Here is a 16,980-nt window from a genome sequence, read left to right as displayed (position 1 = left end):
AAGAATTCTAGAAATTACATTCCCTTATTGCTACATGCATCTTCCTCTCCCCAATTTATACTACTGTAGTTAAAATCTCCCATAACAATCATTTTTCTTGCACTTGCCAAACTCAACTGTCTAAACATCTTCTGGTCCCCACCCTCTGTGCTTCTGAGTCTGTAGCAACACCCTACCAAAAAACCTGTCTTGCCCACCTCTACCTCACACCATATGCTTTCAAAATCATTAGTGTCACTGCTTTCCAAAGCCTCCACTCATAGGGGATATAGGTCATCACTTATCATAAGCAGTACTCCACCACCACTCTTTCCCTTCCTATCCTGCCGAAAAATGCTGTACCCAGTGACTTCTATTCCTGTTATTATATCCTCTTCTGTTAACCATGTCTCAATGATCCCAATAATTTTTGGCCATGCTGATGCTATCTGCGCCACCAATTCCTCTCCCTTATTCCGGATACTCCTGGCATTAGTATAAAGCATATAAATGCTGTTATTTCTATACCCAGCATTATCTCCTCTAGACTTCACTGGGCTTAGTGTTACCTGATATTGTCCCCCAATTCCCAAGTAACCATTCCCACAAGAGGCCACCCCTACTACTATCCTCCCTGGGACACACTGACTCGTTCAGAACAGCAATCTCTCCAGATGCCTATGTCCTTACTCATTCAAATGTAAGCGGTCTCTTGCATACAATTCCTCTCTGTCCTCAAACGCACTCCAAGCTTCCACATATTCCATTCCTCTCTTGTCACACATTCTAGCTATTATGTCAATTCATTCAATAATATTCATTCAATATTATTGCTCTTCTGCTCAGCTCGTCATTATCATACCTAGGCAATACGCACACTGTGTTTCCTCTCTCTGTCTTCTTCCGTACAGCATCAACAAAAATCTCATATCTCTCGCTGCCCGACTTACATTACCACTCAAGTAACGTAATGTAAGGTACCATCCCATACCATCACAATCATCTCATCCACCCTTTCACCTCTCTTAATTGCCATAGCCACACTTTCTATCGTTCCTCCTTCTATCTCTCGCTGCCCGACTTACATTACCACTCAAGTAATGTAATGTAAGGTACCATCCCATACCATCACAATCATCTCATCCACCCTTTCACCTCTCTTAATTGCCATAGCCACACTTTCTATCGTTCCTCCTGGCAAACACTCCTAATGCATCCTATCTTGAACACCATAGATCATTGAGTCTCCATACATTATACCTCTTACCATTCCCTCTCTCCTCTTCTTTCATTCCCATACCTCTCTCTCTCCTTCCCTCTCTCCTACTGTTTCCATTCTCTCCTCTTCTAGCACTCCCATACCTCTCTCTCATTCCATCTCTCTTACTGTTTTCATTCTCTCCTCTTCTAGCACTCCCATACCTCTCTCTCATTCCGTCTTTCCTGCTGTTTCCATTCTCTCCTCTTCGAGCACTCCCATACCTCTCTCTCATTTCCTCTCTTCTACTGTTTCCATTCTCTCCTCTTCTAGCACTCCCATACCTCTCTCTCCTACTGTTTCCTTCTCTCCTCTTCTATCACTCCCAAAATTCTCTCTATCCCCTACTCTGATTCGTCTTGCATTTATCTCTTCCATTCTCCTACTCTCATCTTTCATACTTCTCCTCTCATTCACAAGACATTCCACCTCCTCTTTCAGCTCATCTATCTCCTTCTGCAGATCAGTCACTCTTAATCAAAATTCACTCTCCCAAACAAAACCATCTCCTAAACTTTCACAGTCACTCACGCCTTCCACACTATCAACTATTATTTTCTCATTCATATTTCTTTCTTCCTCTCCTATCACACTACTTGTCTTCCTATATTCATTTCCCGTTCCTGGAGCAACAAGGTTGGTTATTGATATATCTAATGCATTTATTTCATCCCGCTGTCTGCACTTTACGCACACGCGCACCCCCCCCCCCTCTCACAAGCCACATATCCAATTCCCGAGATGCATACATGCTGCAAGTACTGCATGCCACAAAGTCACTTAATATATTACTTGTAATAGAGTTCTTAAATGGCGGAGGACTTGGCGACACGCCATTTGCGACTGCAGCTGAATCCACCATCATTCCTTACTTCTGAGGAACTACTAGCGTAATCGTTAATTATTCAAAATAGTGTCAAAATAAGATGACACACAAACTGAAAATAAAAGAAAAAGTACAAACAATTACAAGGAAAACAAAACATTTAAGTACACTAAATATAAATAAATAAAGGAAGAAATAGGAAATAAATTATAGGAAGGATTACTACCTAGACCAGTTTTACTCTTTATTTGAGGTCACTTCATTAGGAGCCAGACTCAGGAAGATACCAGAATTTAATTAATACAGAAGAGACCTTGGGTCAAAACTAGTCTGGGTAATAACCCTTCCTTTAATGCATAACAACATATACATCTGAAAGGATGTGTATATGTTGCTAACCTTGATTAAGAGATGTTATTCACTTGGCCATCCAGGCCATCTGCTTAAGTTAACTTAACCATAGTTCACAAACCTGATAGTGTTCTCTTCCATGAAAACAGTACGTTGTGTTTGATTTTTTCCCAAGCCCTAAAGATTGTTTTTCATTGCAGTGTTATTTGTCATTATGTTTATAATTTATTTTGTGAAGTTTTTCTAGATTTGACTTCTTAATTAATTTGCTATTCATTTGCTAAATTTACTTTTTAAGGTACAGCGTTTTCTGTGGATGCTTTCAGTTATGGTTCTATTCCAGCAATTAGTCATTACTTTCTTAGTCATTTTCATTACGATCATTATGTTGGATTGACTAAACGATTTCAACATCCTGTGTGCTGCAGTACGGTAAAGTATATTAATTTTGAAAAGAAGTTTTATTAGTTTTAATACATATAAATTATATATACAATTAAAAACAGGCAGTTATCACTGTTCATAAACTAACAGTGATTGTACTTGTGTAGTTTAATTCTAGTTTAATCCTTATAAATGCAATATGCAGCTTTATCTTGTGATGACCAATATTTTTTGCAAAGTGATCTTGTGGATTTCATTATGACGGAATAGTTTTATCATGCATTATTTAATTGGGAATGTGATTAATTAATTCTTAAAATTAATTAATCACATAATTAAAATTAATTCTGCATTAAAAACATAATTTCAATTCCTATCTGTGAATGGAAGAACTTTAGTGTTTTTTACAGACATGATTAACTCAAACAGTTTTATATTAGGACAGAAATTTTTCATGCCAGCTCAAGTTTTTCATTTCACATATTTGTGCTGGGCAGTGTCTGCATGTATGGAAACTGTTGGCAGAAGCTACCTTTATCGTATGTATGCATGCTGCTTTCGTGTCAGATAGTTGCATTTTCACAGCTTATATTTCATGTTAGTTGCAACTTTTTCAGTAGATTTTATTTGTAAAATTAACATTTGTGAAATGACTTAATGATATTGAAAATCTGAAATGCAATTCTGATTTCAAGCCACACACTCACTCTGTTTGCTTTAGAAAATTTTCTTTTACATAAATTGTGCACTTTGTGTACCCATTGACTGCATTATAAATAGCTGTTACATGTATTTTCTACAACTGAAAATTTGAAAGTGGATTTTTTGACTGTGTTCAGCTAGATACTCTGTTTAGTGCTATAATAAATCTGTTTTGCTTGCATGCATGCAACCTACTAGTGTCTGTGGGAAGGGAGTATATTTCATTATGTTCCTCTCAGAAGAATTCAAAAGGAACTTTTTTTTTTTTTGCAATCACGTGAATTAATAATCTCGGATAGAATTTTTTTTGTTATTGTACATTTTTTATTTATATGGATTAGACCAATTTATTTGTTCCTCTGAAAATATATTTCTAGGTTGGAGCAAAAGATTTCACTCTCAGAAAATAATGCTCCATCTGAAAAACATGTGCGCACGCATATACTGTTTTGAGAAACAAACAGCTATGGTGCCCACCTTAATAAGATGCAGGACTTTCTTTTGCTGCGATGACTGCAGCAGTCCTATTGGGCGTAATTTCCACAAGCATATGATGGAAGTTATTGGGAATTTTGGACCATTCTTCCTGTAGTCATATAATGAGATCCTGGACTGTTGTGGGACCGAGTAGTCCCTTGACTTCACCCAACACTCCACTTCAATAGGGCTCTGTGGAGTCCAGTCAAGTGTAGTGATGTTCATGTCCACAAACCGTGCAGTTAAAGCAGCAGCATTATGGCATGGTGCATTGTCTTGCTGTGAAAGAGACAATGGTTAGTTCCATAGAAACTCCACAAAGATTTCATTGTCCAGAATGTTCAGTACCTCTCAGAGTTCAATGTTTGTGGCACCACATGGATTAGAGACCAAACCAGGAAAAACAGGGCCGTACAATCACACTGCCACCTCTGAATTTCACAGTTGGGGTTACTGACAAAAGGTGTTCACCGGGCATCTGCTTGGTAGAGGATGTAGCATGATTTGTCATTCCATAACAGCTTTACAAGCTTCGACATCCCGCTGTACACGCTCTTTGCACTACTGAAGATGACATTGTGTGTTGGTTTAGGTAATGTGGGGCTTGCATATTGTGGGATTACCAATGGAAACCCATGTTGTGAGCCTTAGTTCTGAATGTTTTTGTGTAGATTCATGTTCCAGTCAATGCCTGGAACTCCGCATTCAGTGTGTCAGTCGATGAATGGTAGTTTTTACATATTATCCTTTGTAGCATCCTATAGTCATGTTCGGTGAACATGGTGGGGTTCAGTTGACTCCTTGCACTTTGCCGAACAGATAGGCCTGCAACATGGCATCTTATCACAATGCTTCTTTGAAACTTTTGAAAATGGCTGCGAGAAGGTCAGTTCCCTTCTCGCAGCCATTTCACCTGAACACAGTTGCACTGACTTGGGAGCATATTTATTACCTTCTAATTGTAAAATCGAGGTGACTCACTTCAATTTCTTGACATCTGTCATTCAATCAAATTTTCTAAGTTATTCCTTTAATTTTTTATATTTATACTTATGCTTTTACCTCTTTTTTAATCAACTCTATAATTTCATTCATTCATTCATTCTTTCCTCTGCTCTCTGGAGATATTGGCAATATTTTGCTGGATTTTACAAAGGATAGATTGAAGGTTTGCTGATTGCAAAAGTTGGTTGATAGGAAAAAAAAAAAAGGTGTGTGTGTGTGTGTGTGTGTGTGTGTGTGTGTGTGTGTGTGTGTGTGTGTGTGTGTGTGTGTAGGGGGGGGATATGATAGAAACATTTAAGTTACTTAAAGGATTTTATAGGATTGATGCAGGGGAAATGTTTCAGTGCAGAACAAGAGGGTCATCCTTAGAAGTTAGGTTAGAGTGTGGTTAGCAGGGGGTGTGAGGACTAGATTCTTCACTTGGAGAGTAGTGAATGAATAAATGGAATGGATTGCCTGAGTCAGTTGTAAGTGTTTTGTCTGTTAATGGTTTCAAGGAGAGGTATGATAGATATTGTGTTGATAGATTGGATCCCCATGATGATTCTTACGACTCCATGGAGGTGCCTGTGTAATAATAATTTCTTGAAATCATTTCAAGTCTTCGTTATTACACCTGTCTCATTGCCCTCATTTTCCAATTCTCCATTTTGACTGTGAAATAATTCTTTAAATTGATTATCTGTTTCTTGTGTGTGTATATATCTGAATCCTGTTTGTCATTCCAATTTAGTCTTGTATTGTTACTACTTTTTTTTTAAAAAAAATTCTTCAGTTTTATTTCTATTGTGCCTAACAGTGGGTTATAATCTGAATTACAGTTGGCACTAGGATAAGTTTTAATTTGGCTTTTACTGAATTTCTGAACCTGTTTATAATCTTTATAAATTTGATTTGATTTCTTATCAAGTCTTGAATGGTAGAATTGTCTTGAACTGTTTTTGAACTCAATGTTAGTAATTGCCATTTTCCTTACAAAAATCAGTTTTACACCTTGGCCAAAATTTTCTCCCAGTTCAAAATTTCCAACTAATTTTCATATCTTGCATTGAGAACTTTGACACACACACATCATTTGCTTTTACTCTTTTTAATGTTTCCTATATCTTTTCATACAGCCTTTCAGTTTTGCCATCTGGATAGTCCAAGATACAATGCAATGCATAAATTGATTGGTGTGGTTTTTTGCATAATCATAATTCTGCCTGGGATGGGTTACACAGAAAATTACACTTGAAAATATTTTAAAGATTAAGTCTGTATTAATATTCCTCTCCCATTTTCATGCTTGCTTGCTTACATCTCAGTAAGGTGTAGGTATCTGTCTTTATCTTGACAGATTCTGCTTACCTTCACCTTCTACATATCTCCCTACCTTTTCTGCCTAACCCTCATTCCAAGGATATTCATTTCTTCCATTTCCTTTAATATTATTTTTTAGTTTGCCTCCTTTTTTGAAATAATCTTTACATAGTATAGTTTTTCTCATTTTCAAAGTGACAACATTGGACATTAAAGGCGATGAAGAGTTCACTATCTTGTCATTCTTGTGACTGGAGGTAATCTAGCCACTTCAGAGGTCTTCTTCTTTTAGCTTTACAACTCTATGAGTTTCAGCTTGCAAAACATTTTTAGCCATTTTTCTTTTCTTTGCAATATTCTTCCAATTCTTAACTTTTAAAGTTGTAAGATCTTTTTGTACATCATTAATCCATCTTTTTCTTGATCTACCTTTCTTCCTTTGTCCTAATGGTTTCCATTCGAATATTTTTTAAACTCCTCTATCTTTTTCAGTTCTTTCTATATGCTCCAACCATGCTATTCTTTGTGTCTTTATATATCTTTACCTTAATTAGTTGTTCAAATTCATTATTTGTTCTAATTCTCCATATTCCATTTTCTTTGTTCATTGGTCGATATATTTTCCTTTCAAAGATTCTCAGTTTATATCTTTTTGTGTTAATGGCCACATTTCACAACCATATTTTATTACAGGTCTTATAATTGTTTTATAAGGTTTTATAAATTTTAATTTATAATTATGATTAAGCATCTTATTATTCATTAACTTTTTATAAATATAATAATGCTTATTTCCAGCCATAATTCTGCTATTAATTTATCAGATATATTATTGTTTGTTGTTATTAATGAACCTAAATATTCAAACTATCTATGACTTCAAAACTGTATTCACTTATATCTTTAATATTTTTATTTACTGTCTTTCCACATTGCATATATTTAGTCTTTTGCGCATTAATTTTTAATCCAACTTCTTTTGCATTTCTATTAAGTTCTTCAAATTTTTCTTCTAAATCTTTTCTCCTGTGACTTATTATTGTTCTATATCATCTACATATGCACATATTTGTATTAATTTATTATTAATAAATCCTCTCATATTTAACTTTCTTATTATTGCTTCAACTAACAAATTAAATAAACTTGCTGAAAGTACAACTCCTTGTCTTACTTCACAGTTTATTTCAATGGGGTCCATTAATTCCCTTTGTATTTTAACTACTGCTTTGGATCCTTCTAATGTAATTTTCATCATCATCATCAAATTCCTGCCATGTACCCTCAAGGGGTGTACAGGATATGACAGTACTACATGAAAAAATTACATCATTACTAACTTCCTATCTACAATTTTCCTCAAAGTCAGTCTGTTACTTGTCAAGACTCCAACATTATCAGATCTTATATTTCTATCGTCTAAGGCACTTTGTACCGTATCAATCCACCTATATCTTGGTCTTCCTCTTGGTCGTTTTCCTGCCAACCTGGCAGAGAACACTTGTTTTGCTAATCTTTCCTCTCCCATTCTATTTAAGTGACCATACCACCTGAGATTAGCTCTGCTAACGCATTCTTGGATGCTGACAATGTCAAGTTCTTTCCTAATATCCTCATTTTTAATATGATATTGCCATTGATGCCATCTGTTCACGCCTCTAATCTTTCTAGGCTCTCATATCTGCGGTCTCTAGTCTTTGGTCAAGTGTTTTACTTCTGACCCAGCTCTCAGATCCATAAGTTAAAACTGGTTTGAACACTGTCTTGTATAGCTAATTTAGTGTTCCGACTAATTTCTCTCTTATTCCATATGAATTTATTCAATTGACTTCCCACCATACCAGCTTTGCTGATTCTGTTGTCTATTTCTATATTTAATTTACCATCTTCAGTAAAAATCATGCCTAAGCAGCTGAATTGTTTTACTTGTTCCACAGGTTCTCCATTCACAACACAGTTGACATTTTCAATGATTCTGCCTATTTTCATTGTCTTTGTCTTTTTTATTGCTGACCTTCATACCATATCTATTACAACAGCAATTGAATTTAGTCAAAGAATCTTGCAGACTTGTAGCGGATTTATTTAGAAGTATAACATCATCCGCATAAAGCAAAGAGCTGACATTAACATCTCCAATTTTGATATCAGGTTTAATACCACTTTCCTTCATAATGTGATCCATATAGATAATGAATAACAGAAGGGATAATGTACATCCTTGTCTCACACCAGATTTAACATTAAACCATCTTCCTGTACTTCCTTCAATTCTAACTGCTGACTTACAACTCAAATCAAGATTAAGTATTGCTTGATATAATGCCCCATTGACACCATATAACTGCAGCGTATTGAATAGCTTCTCTCTTGGCACCTTGTCATATGCCTTTTCCAAATCGACAAAACTTAAATACAGATCTTTGTTATATTCCCATGCTTTCTCGACTATTTGTCGTAAAGTGAAGATCTGATCCTGACAGCCTCTATTTGGCCTGAATCCAGCTTGTTCTTCACTAAGCTTTTCTTCCACAATTCTTCTCAACCGTTTCTCAAGCATACTTGCATAGATCTTGCCAGGAACACTCAGTAGGGAAATACCTCTGTAATTCTCACATTCAGTTTTATTTCCCTTTTTATATATGGGTACTATGAGAGCTCTACTCCAATCATCGGGAATTCATCCCTCTGTCCAGGCTTTCTGAACTATGCAGTGCAGCCACTGTAAGACTTTTATACCACCATACTTCAGCATTTCTGGTCGAATATCATCTACTCCTGCTGCCTTTCCACATTTCAAGCCTTTGATGGCTTTTTCTACTTCAAGTATGGATATGCATTCCTGAATGCATGCCTGGTCAGTGTTTTTTATCACTGTGCTGTCATCACTGCTTGTTTCATTTAGCAGTTTTTCAAAGTAATTACTCCATACTTCAAGGATATCTTTTTCTACCGTTTTCATGTCACCTTTATCATCTCTAACTCCTTTTACAGCACTCTTTCCTCCATTCCTAAGCTTCTTCAACAACCTCCAGAATATTTTGCCACCTTCTTGATATTTATTTTCTATGTTCTTGCCAAAGTCCTCCCATGACTTTTGTTTAGCTAGTTTTACACACTGTTTAGCTTTCTTACATTTGTCTCTGTATTCTGTAAGAGTAAAAGCTGACTTATTTGACAGGAACTTTTGATATGCTTTCTTCTTTTCCTTCACTGCCTCTTTAACTTCCTGTGTCCACCAGGGAGTTCTGATTTTTTTATCCTTGCACAAAACCTCACCACATGCCTCTCTGGCAGAATCAATCAATGTTTTCTTCAGAGTTTGCCACTGAATCTCCAAGGTTTGATTCCTGTTCTCAAACTCTTTCATTTTCTTTTCAATAATCTTTCTGTATTTTAGTCTACAGTTCACATCTGAGAGCTGCTCAACTTTTATTCGCTTTAAAACTTTCTTAGATGTTATTCTTTTTAATATGAAATTCAATTTTATCCTGCTCAAGACTAAATAGTGATCACTTCCAATTTCAAATCCTCTATACACTCTGGTGTCCTGCACCAGGGAGAAAACATCACTATCAACAATAACATAGTCAATGCGACTTTTCTTATTCCTTGCCTCTTCTCTCCATGTGAATTTGTGCACATTTTTATGTTGGAACATGGTGTTAGTAATAACCAGTCCATGTCCTGAGCAGAAATCCAACACATATTTTTTCTAAAGCGTCAAAAAATTCCTCCACTTCTACCTTAGTAGAACCTTCTGTGGGACCATAGGCACAAATAAGTCTCATTGTCCAGTTCTCCATTCTCATATTTGCCCACATCACTCTACTTGAGACTGACTGCCATTCAAGAAGATTAGCCTCGTATTTTGTGTTGAATACTATGGCTACTCCTTCTTTTCCTTGATTGTCATTACCTGAATATAACATTTTGTATTTATTGCTCAGAAAGATCTCACCAGTTTTTGTCTTTTTTGTTTCAGTCACCCCTATTATGTCGATCTGGTACTTATCTAATTCCTCAGCTAGCTCCATTTCTTTGCCATTCAGGCTACTTACATTGATAGTACCGATCTTTAACTCTGGTGATGTTGATTTGGGGTTTGTTTTCAGATTTTTTCCAGTAGCTGACTTTTCGCTGTTCGCCCCGGCGAAAACAACGGGGGCCTTGTTTAACCGGGTGACGCCCCAGCCGGCATGAAATTTTGTCATGTTGTACCATCATTTTTTATTTTGGTTTAACCAATAAGAATACAATTTGGTCGGCTAAATCCCAAATTGCCGGCCCATCCTCGTTCGTTCAGTATCAAAGAAGATACCCGACAGGGTGCACCACGAGAAGGTGAGGATTGGACATTAGGTCAGAAGCCCTGGTCAGTTCTCTGCATTCCTTGAAAGGCTATGTGGAGGTCTCCTCTCACTTATACAACTTTGACCCTTAAGCATCCCTAATGTAATTTTAATTAATGTAATTAATTTTCCTGGTATTCCCAGTGTTTTCAAGCTATATATCATTCTTGTCTATTTAATTTATCAAATGCTTGTTTGAATTTAATATATAAATTATGAAGTTCTATATCATATTCTAAACATTTTTCATATATATTTTGTAACATAAATATATTATCAATTGTGGATCTTTTATTTCTGAAACCATACTGGTACTCTCTATTATTGTTTCTATATATGGTTCTAATCTTTTGTATACAACATTCAATAATGTAATTCCTCTATAGTTCTGATAATTCATCATGTTTCCTTTTTTATATATTGGTTGGATTATTCCAATTTTCCAATTATTTGGCTTTTTTTTTCTTTTTTCCACATATCTAATATAAAATAAACAATTTCTTTCCATAAAATTTCACCTGCATTTTTTGTAAGTTCTTTATCCTTAACATCCTATCATTTGTGTATGAAAATTATGCCTTAACTGTTTTAATTCTTTATAAAATTTCCTAGTTTCTATTTTCTCATTATACTACATTATTTGTTTGACTTTCTTTTCCATTTTTTCTTTTTACAAATTTTATTTGCCTGCTTTCTTTTCTCTTCATATTCTTCTCTATTATTTCTTTGTTCTTTGTAAATACTTTTTCCTTGCTATGTTTTTCAATTTAATTATTATTATTATTACGTGACACCTCCAGGGACTCCAAAGACTCATTGAGGGAGGGCACCTACCCTACAATTCTTTGTCTCCACCACTCAATTCACCAACTACAATGACCCACAACTACACCAACGCCATCTACTGGCAACCACCACCACTAATATTTACACAGACAATCAAAACATCCATGCCTGCAGTGGGATTTGAACCTGTAATCTTTCGACTGGAGAGCGGATACGCTAACCACTCGGCCAATTTCCTTACATTCTTCATCAAACCATTAATTTCTGTTTTTTCTATATCCTATTTCTGCATTTATGATTGTTTGTTGGATTAAGTCCTATTTTTCTTCTATATTTTTTCCTTTTTCTGTTGTTGTAATGTCTTTTATTTTCTTTTGATAATTATCAGTTATTTCTCTGTTTTGGAATGCTTCAGTGTTCCATTTCTTTTATCTTTTCAGTTTTCTTCTGGTCTACATTTGATATTCTGTATATAAATTTAATTTTAACTAACATATGATCAGAGTCACAATTTGCTACTCTATATATGCTCGTACATCATTGACTGAATTTGCCCATCTTTTCAAGATCAGGACATGATCTATTTGATTACATTCTTTGGTTGTTGGAATAATCCAGGTCCACAAATGTATCTTCTTATCTTGAAAACATGTACTCATTATTTTATGTTTATTTGGAAATAGTAATTGGAAAGTACATGTAAACTGTACTTTCCAATTACTCCATGAAATATATCATCTTTCCCTATTTTTGTATTCAAATCCCCTAATATTATCATGGCATCGTTTTTATTTATTTTTTCCCATGTTTCTTGTAAATCCTCGTAAAATTGATCTATCACAATCTCGTCAGCAATTTCAGTCAGGGCATATACATTAATAAAAGTGATATGGAATTTCCCTTTAATTTGTAACTTGCAAATTCTTTCATTTATTAGAGTGAATTCTAAAGTTGATTTTATTATCTTTCTACTAATAAATCCCACTCCATAATTTTCTTGTTCTTCATCACCACTATAAGACATAATATAACCTTTTTTGTTTATTCTTCCTTTTCCTCCTCCATCTTATCTCTTGTAATGCTGTAACATTCAATTCATATTTCTTTACCTCTTAACAAAGGTTTTTTACATGAATGAGTTGTTAGCCCATTGCCAAATCCTTAACCTGGAGGATCAGGCCTCCAAATTTTTGTCCCCTGGAGGAAGGTGGCCCAGCTATACCCCCAGGCACTGGGTACCCGTTTTAGTCGCCTCTTACCACATGCATAAGCTACGTTGGGACTATTCTTTAACCCTGATCACCACAAATGAGAGATCACAGGTCTGAAGGTTATAATAATTACCAAATTTATTTTGCTAATAAATTCTTAAGCCAATATTTCTTTCTGCCCATGAAGATGTCTTGGCAACCAAGGCATCTTCATAATTCCTTAGATTTTTGGTAAAGTAAGATAGCCAAATTTGTTCAGATTTGGCAAATGTTGCAATGTTTTGAGAGATTCTAGAAATAGTCTCTCTGATTTATATCTACTCCTGTCTGAAAAAGAGGTTTTGTTCCATTGGATCCAGTGATTTGTACCATATGCAGGGTTTGCTTCCTCAGAATGGCTGGAATGCAGGTAATGAACATGGTATCTTTCTCCTTGATGTAACAGCCTTGTTCAGTTTTACCATGGACTCTGGCTATTTTACATGTGCATGAAAAAAAATGTACATGCAGATTGAAGGCACGGCTATGCTTCTCCTGTCCCTGCCAATCTTTTTCATTGAATATTTTGAAAATACATCCCCAAATTCTATCCCTCTCAAACCTACGATATGGCTCTGCTATATAGACAACGTGCTCTTTTGGGTCACTTGGATGGGATATGTTGAAACATTTTTTAGCACATCTCGTCAACAAACATCCAAGGATCTGTTTCATCATTGAAAAAGGAAAACAATAACTGCCCTTCCTCGACACTTTGGTCGTCTGACTGTCCCCAACAAAGTCTTATCATTTTCATTCTACAGAAAACCTATCCACACTGGAAGATGACACATCTATCATGTGTCATATCATGAGGGAATATGGTTTTATCTGAACCTTAGTAAATTGAGCTAATACCATTTGTCCAACTCAGTCACATCCAAGACACCTTTTTAGTCAATGGCTTTCCCCTTTCACAAACTCAAGAGAGCTCTCTGCCCATCCCCTCCCCCCAAACCCAGCATTCCTCCCCTCCCAAAAAAAAAAAAAAAAAAAAGTTTCCATTTCTTACATGTGGCACAGGCACCTCAGAAAAAATTACATGTTTAAAAAGGTATGATATACAGACTTGTTTCAAGCCATACCAAAAATTGGCTACCCTTATCTGCTTACCAAAAGATTCTGTCATCTTGACCATCCTAGAGTCTATAGCATCTCTTGTTCCTGTAAACTTTAATATTTTGCAGATATAAATCAGGAGGCTATTTTTAGAATCTGCTATAGCATTACAGCATTCACCAGATCTGAACAAATGTAGCTGCCTCACTTTACCATAAATCTGGAAGACTGTTGTCTTGAGAACTCCAGTAAGATTCCATGACTGCACCAATAGAGGGTGCCAATCAAGACTGGGATCCTAGCATCCTCCCTTTCATACTTCAGTCTATGTTTGTCTTCTTGCTAGTGTGCCTGTATGCATATTCTTAGTTGTATTTCTTTATGCCCATTAAGATGCGTTATGGTGATCAAAGAAAAATAATTTATTAGCTAAATAAATATGGTTAGTAATTACTATCTCTTGATATGTGTTTTCTCCACTAAACATCATGTGTCATAAGCAAATGTTTTTTTTTTTCTTTTCAAGTCCTTTATTTATAGTGATCACAGAACTCAAAATACTTCTTGAGTCTACCTACTTGATAGCAAATCTGTAGAAATCAAACCATTCGTTTTTGTCTTTAGAAACAGCAAACTTAATTATTAACTTAATGTTGATTTTTCTGTTACTTTTAGCATATAAATTAATAGATCTGATATCAGTCTGTGCACTCAAAGGAATTGCTAAAGAAGTTAGTTTACTAAAAGTTAATTTCATCTTGGAATTCCTTTTTATATTGCACATAAATTAGATGCAAACATTTCACATCCATGGAATGTCTTCCAAATACACTTGGAAGACATTTCAAATACACTTCCAAATGTCTTCCAAATACGGAATTTCAAATTTTTTTTTATGTAATATGGAATTACAAATTTGGAATTCTACAAATTCCAAATTTGTTGAATTGATTTCATCAATTCTACAAATGCAGAATTGATGTTCTTGCATCCTCTCAGCTGGACTTCCTGTTTAACATATGAGAGAAGACTATCACAATGAATCTGATAAACACCTGAAAGGGAAGGAGAAGAGAGAGAGAGAGAGAAAGTAGGTGCCAAGGTTTTTTTTTTTATAATAATCTTGGAAATTGGCTCATAGATTTCAGCAGTGTATGGAATTAGGACGTTACATGCAGGATTATACTTATTAGGCACACGCTTGTGTATATTAATGATATGATACATTTCTTTGGGATGAAGAATTTCTGCTGCATTAATTCCTTGGGTAGTGTCATGTTCTTTAATTTACAAATTGATAGCATAATCATGTAATTTAAAAAAAAAACAACCATTAACACACTTCTGTTTACTGTTATTATGCTGGCTTGGTTGGCTGAGTGATTAGTGTATCCACTCTCCAGCCAAAAGGCTGTGGGTTCGAATCCTGCCATGGGCATGGATGTTTGTGATTGTCTGTGAAAATACTAGTGGTGGTGGGCAGTAAATGGCATTGGTGTAGATGATGCAGTTTGCTGTAGTTGGAGGATAGAGTGGTGGAGACAGAGACTTGTAGAATAGTATTTGTTGTTGAAAGTTTTTCCACTTTGTTATATGATAAATTAAAGATGCCGAGAAATTATATTCTAGGTTTAATCCTTTATCCAAGTGTAAACATACAAAGTTTGCATGTGAAGTTACTTCACGAATGGGCTACTTGTATATATAATTACACACACACACACACACACACACACACACACACACACACACACACACACACACACACACACACACACACACACACACACACACAGGGGTTCTGCCCCCTGTCGCCTACAGCACCCAACCTCCCGAGTTCCAGACTGGTGAGCCAGTAAGCTGGCAAGACAAAAAACATTTCAAATTTCGGCTTATCTTTTTATATATATATATATATATAATGCTGTGCATTATGGAAAGGGCCACTACCAGACCCAGAAGTGATACCAAGATTGAAGTAATGGATAGATTATAGTAGTAATGCAGAAGTCATACTTGACTTCTGCATTACTTCAACCTTCAACTACATCAGTGGGTCTGGCTCCCACTGATGAGACCTCAACAAAGGTCAAAACCAGTCTGATTATAAATCTCTAAATTTATAATAGAATTATAAACGGCCATAAGGATATGTGCTTTGCATCATGGGATACTAAGGCAAGTGATATGAAGTCATTAGCCTCTATATAAGAGTTGCCCAGTTGTGAAGTTACTTCATGCACAAACTTTGTTTGCTTGCACTTGAATAAAGGATTAAACCAAGAATGTAATTTCTTGGCGTCTTTAATTTATAAATGATCTTTGTTCCGGCTGCCTGGTGCTTAGGAAGAAATGTTATTTCCATATGGCAACACAAGCATCCCATCCCATGTTGTTTGATGTCTAAACATGTCATGTAAGGTGGTTAAACAGATATTTTGGAGAAATCTTATTAATGCTTTTAAAGTAATAAAATAGATTGCATTAGTTATCATGTACATCAAAATAAAAGTAAATCAAGCAACAAGAACTTAGCTGAATGAAATGTTCTCTACATTACTCATGACATTCAAAAAAAGAATAGCTTAAGTGTATTTTGAAGCTACCATTCATTCTTTCAAGGATTCAAGGAATGTTTATTTTTAAGCCCTTTAAGAGGTTCAAGAAATGTGGATATAAGTAAAAGACTTGCTTGAGTAATCCATAGGTTACAAGGTTGAGTTGAATAAGTGGATAACATCTGTACTTTCCAATCTGCAAGCTGTAGGTTGAAATCCCAGTATAGATGGATGTTGGTGAACTCTTTGTGAACCACTTATTTAGTTTCCCAGGTACTCTGATAACCCACTCACTGTTTATTGAATTGATTATGTATTTCATTCATCATGGCTGGTTGAATCAATAATCAATGTTTGCAATATTATTGTAAATATGAAAGCATTCTTTCTATTTCCTTGAGTTGCACCATTCTAATTTATATAATGCAGTATATACCTTATTACAGTTGACCCTCACCATAACAGACACTGTTATAATGAACTCACCGACTGTAACAAAACTACATAAAAAGCCTGGATAGCTGTAGAAAATTCAGTAGAGCAAAACCCTTCCACTATAATAACAATCCCTATGAGGTCTCTAGTGAAATTCTCTGTAGTGCAAGTACTGTCATTCTGCATTACTGCCGTGGTTATTCATTGTATGAATACAACTAGATATCTCTCTCTCTCTCTCTCTTCTCATTGGTAA

The 16,980-nt window shown here is 35.5% G+C and overlaps 1 protein-coding gene across 1 annotated transcript in view; it reads left to right on the top strand.

The window, feature by feature from the left end:
• The window catches only part of LOC150107318 (uncharacterized), a 123,033-nt gene that overhangs the window by 37,786 nt on the left and 68,267 nt on the right, over positions 1–16,980 (top strand). Inside the window, exon 3 of the mRNA XM_090391184.1 lies at positions 2,713–2,846. Coding sequence (XP_090247310.1) covers positions 2,713–2,846 — 134 coding nt within the window. The remainder of the gene's footprint in view (positions 1–2,712; positions 2,847–16,980) is intronic.

Source organism: Typopeltis vanoorti, chromosome 4 (assembly GCF_054136105.1).
Source record: "Typopeltis vanoorti isolate ZY-2024b chromosome 4, IOZ_Tvanoo_1.0, whole genome shotgun sequence".
In the NCBI taxonomy this organism is placed as follows: domain Eukaryota; kingdom Metazoa; phylum Arthropoda; class Arachnida; order Uropygi; family Thelyphonidae; genus Typopeltis; species Typopeltis vanoorti.
This window is presented reverse-complemented; position numbering and strand designations above follow the sequence as displayed.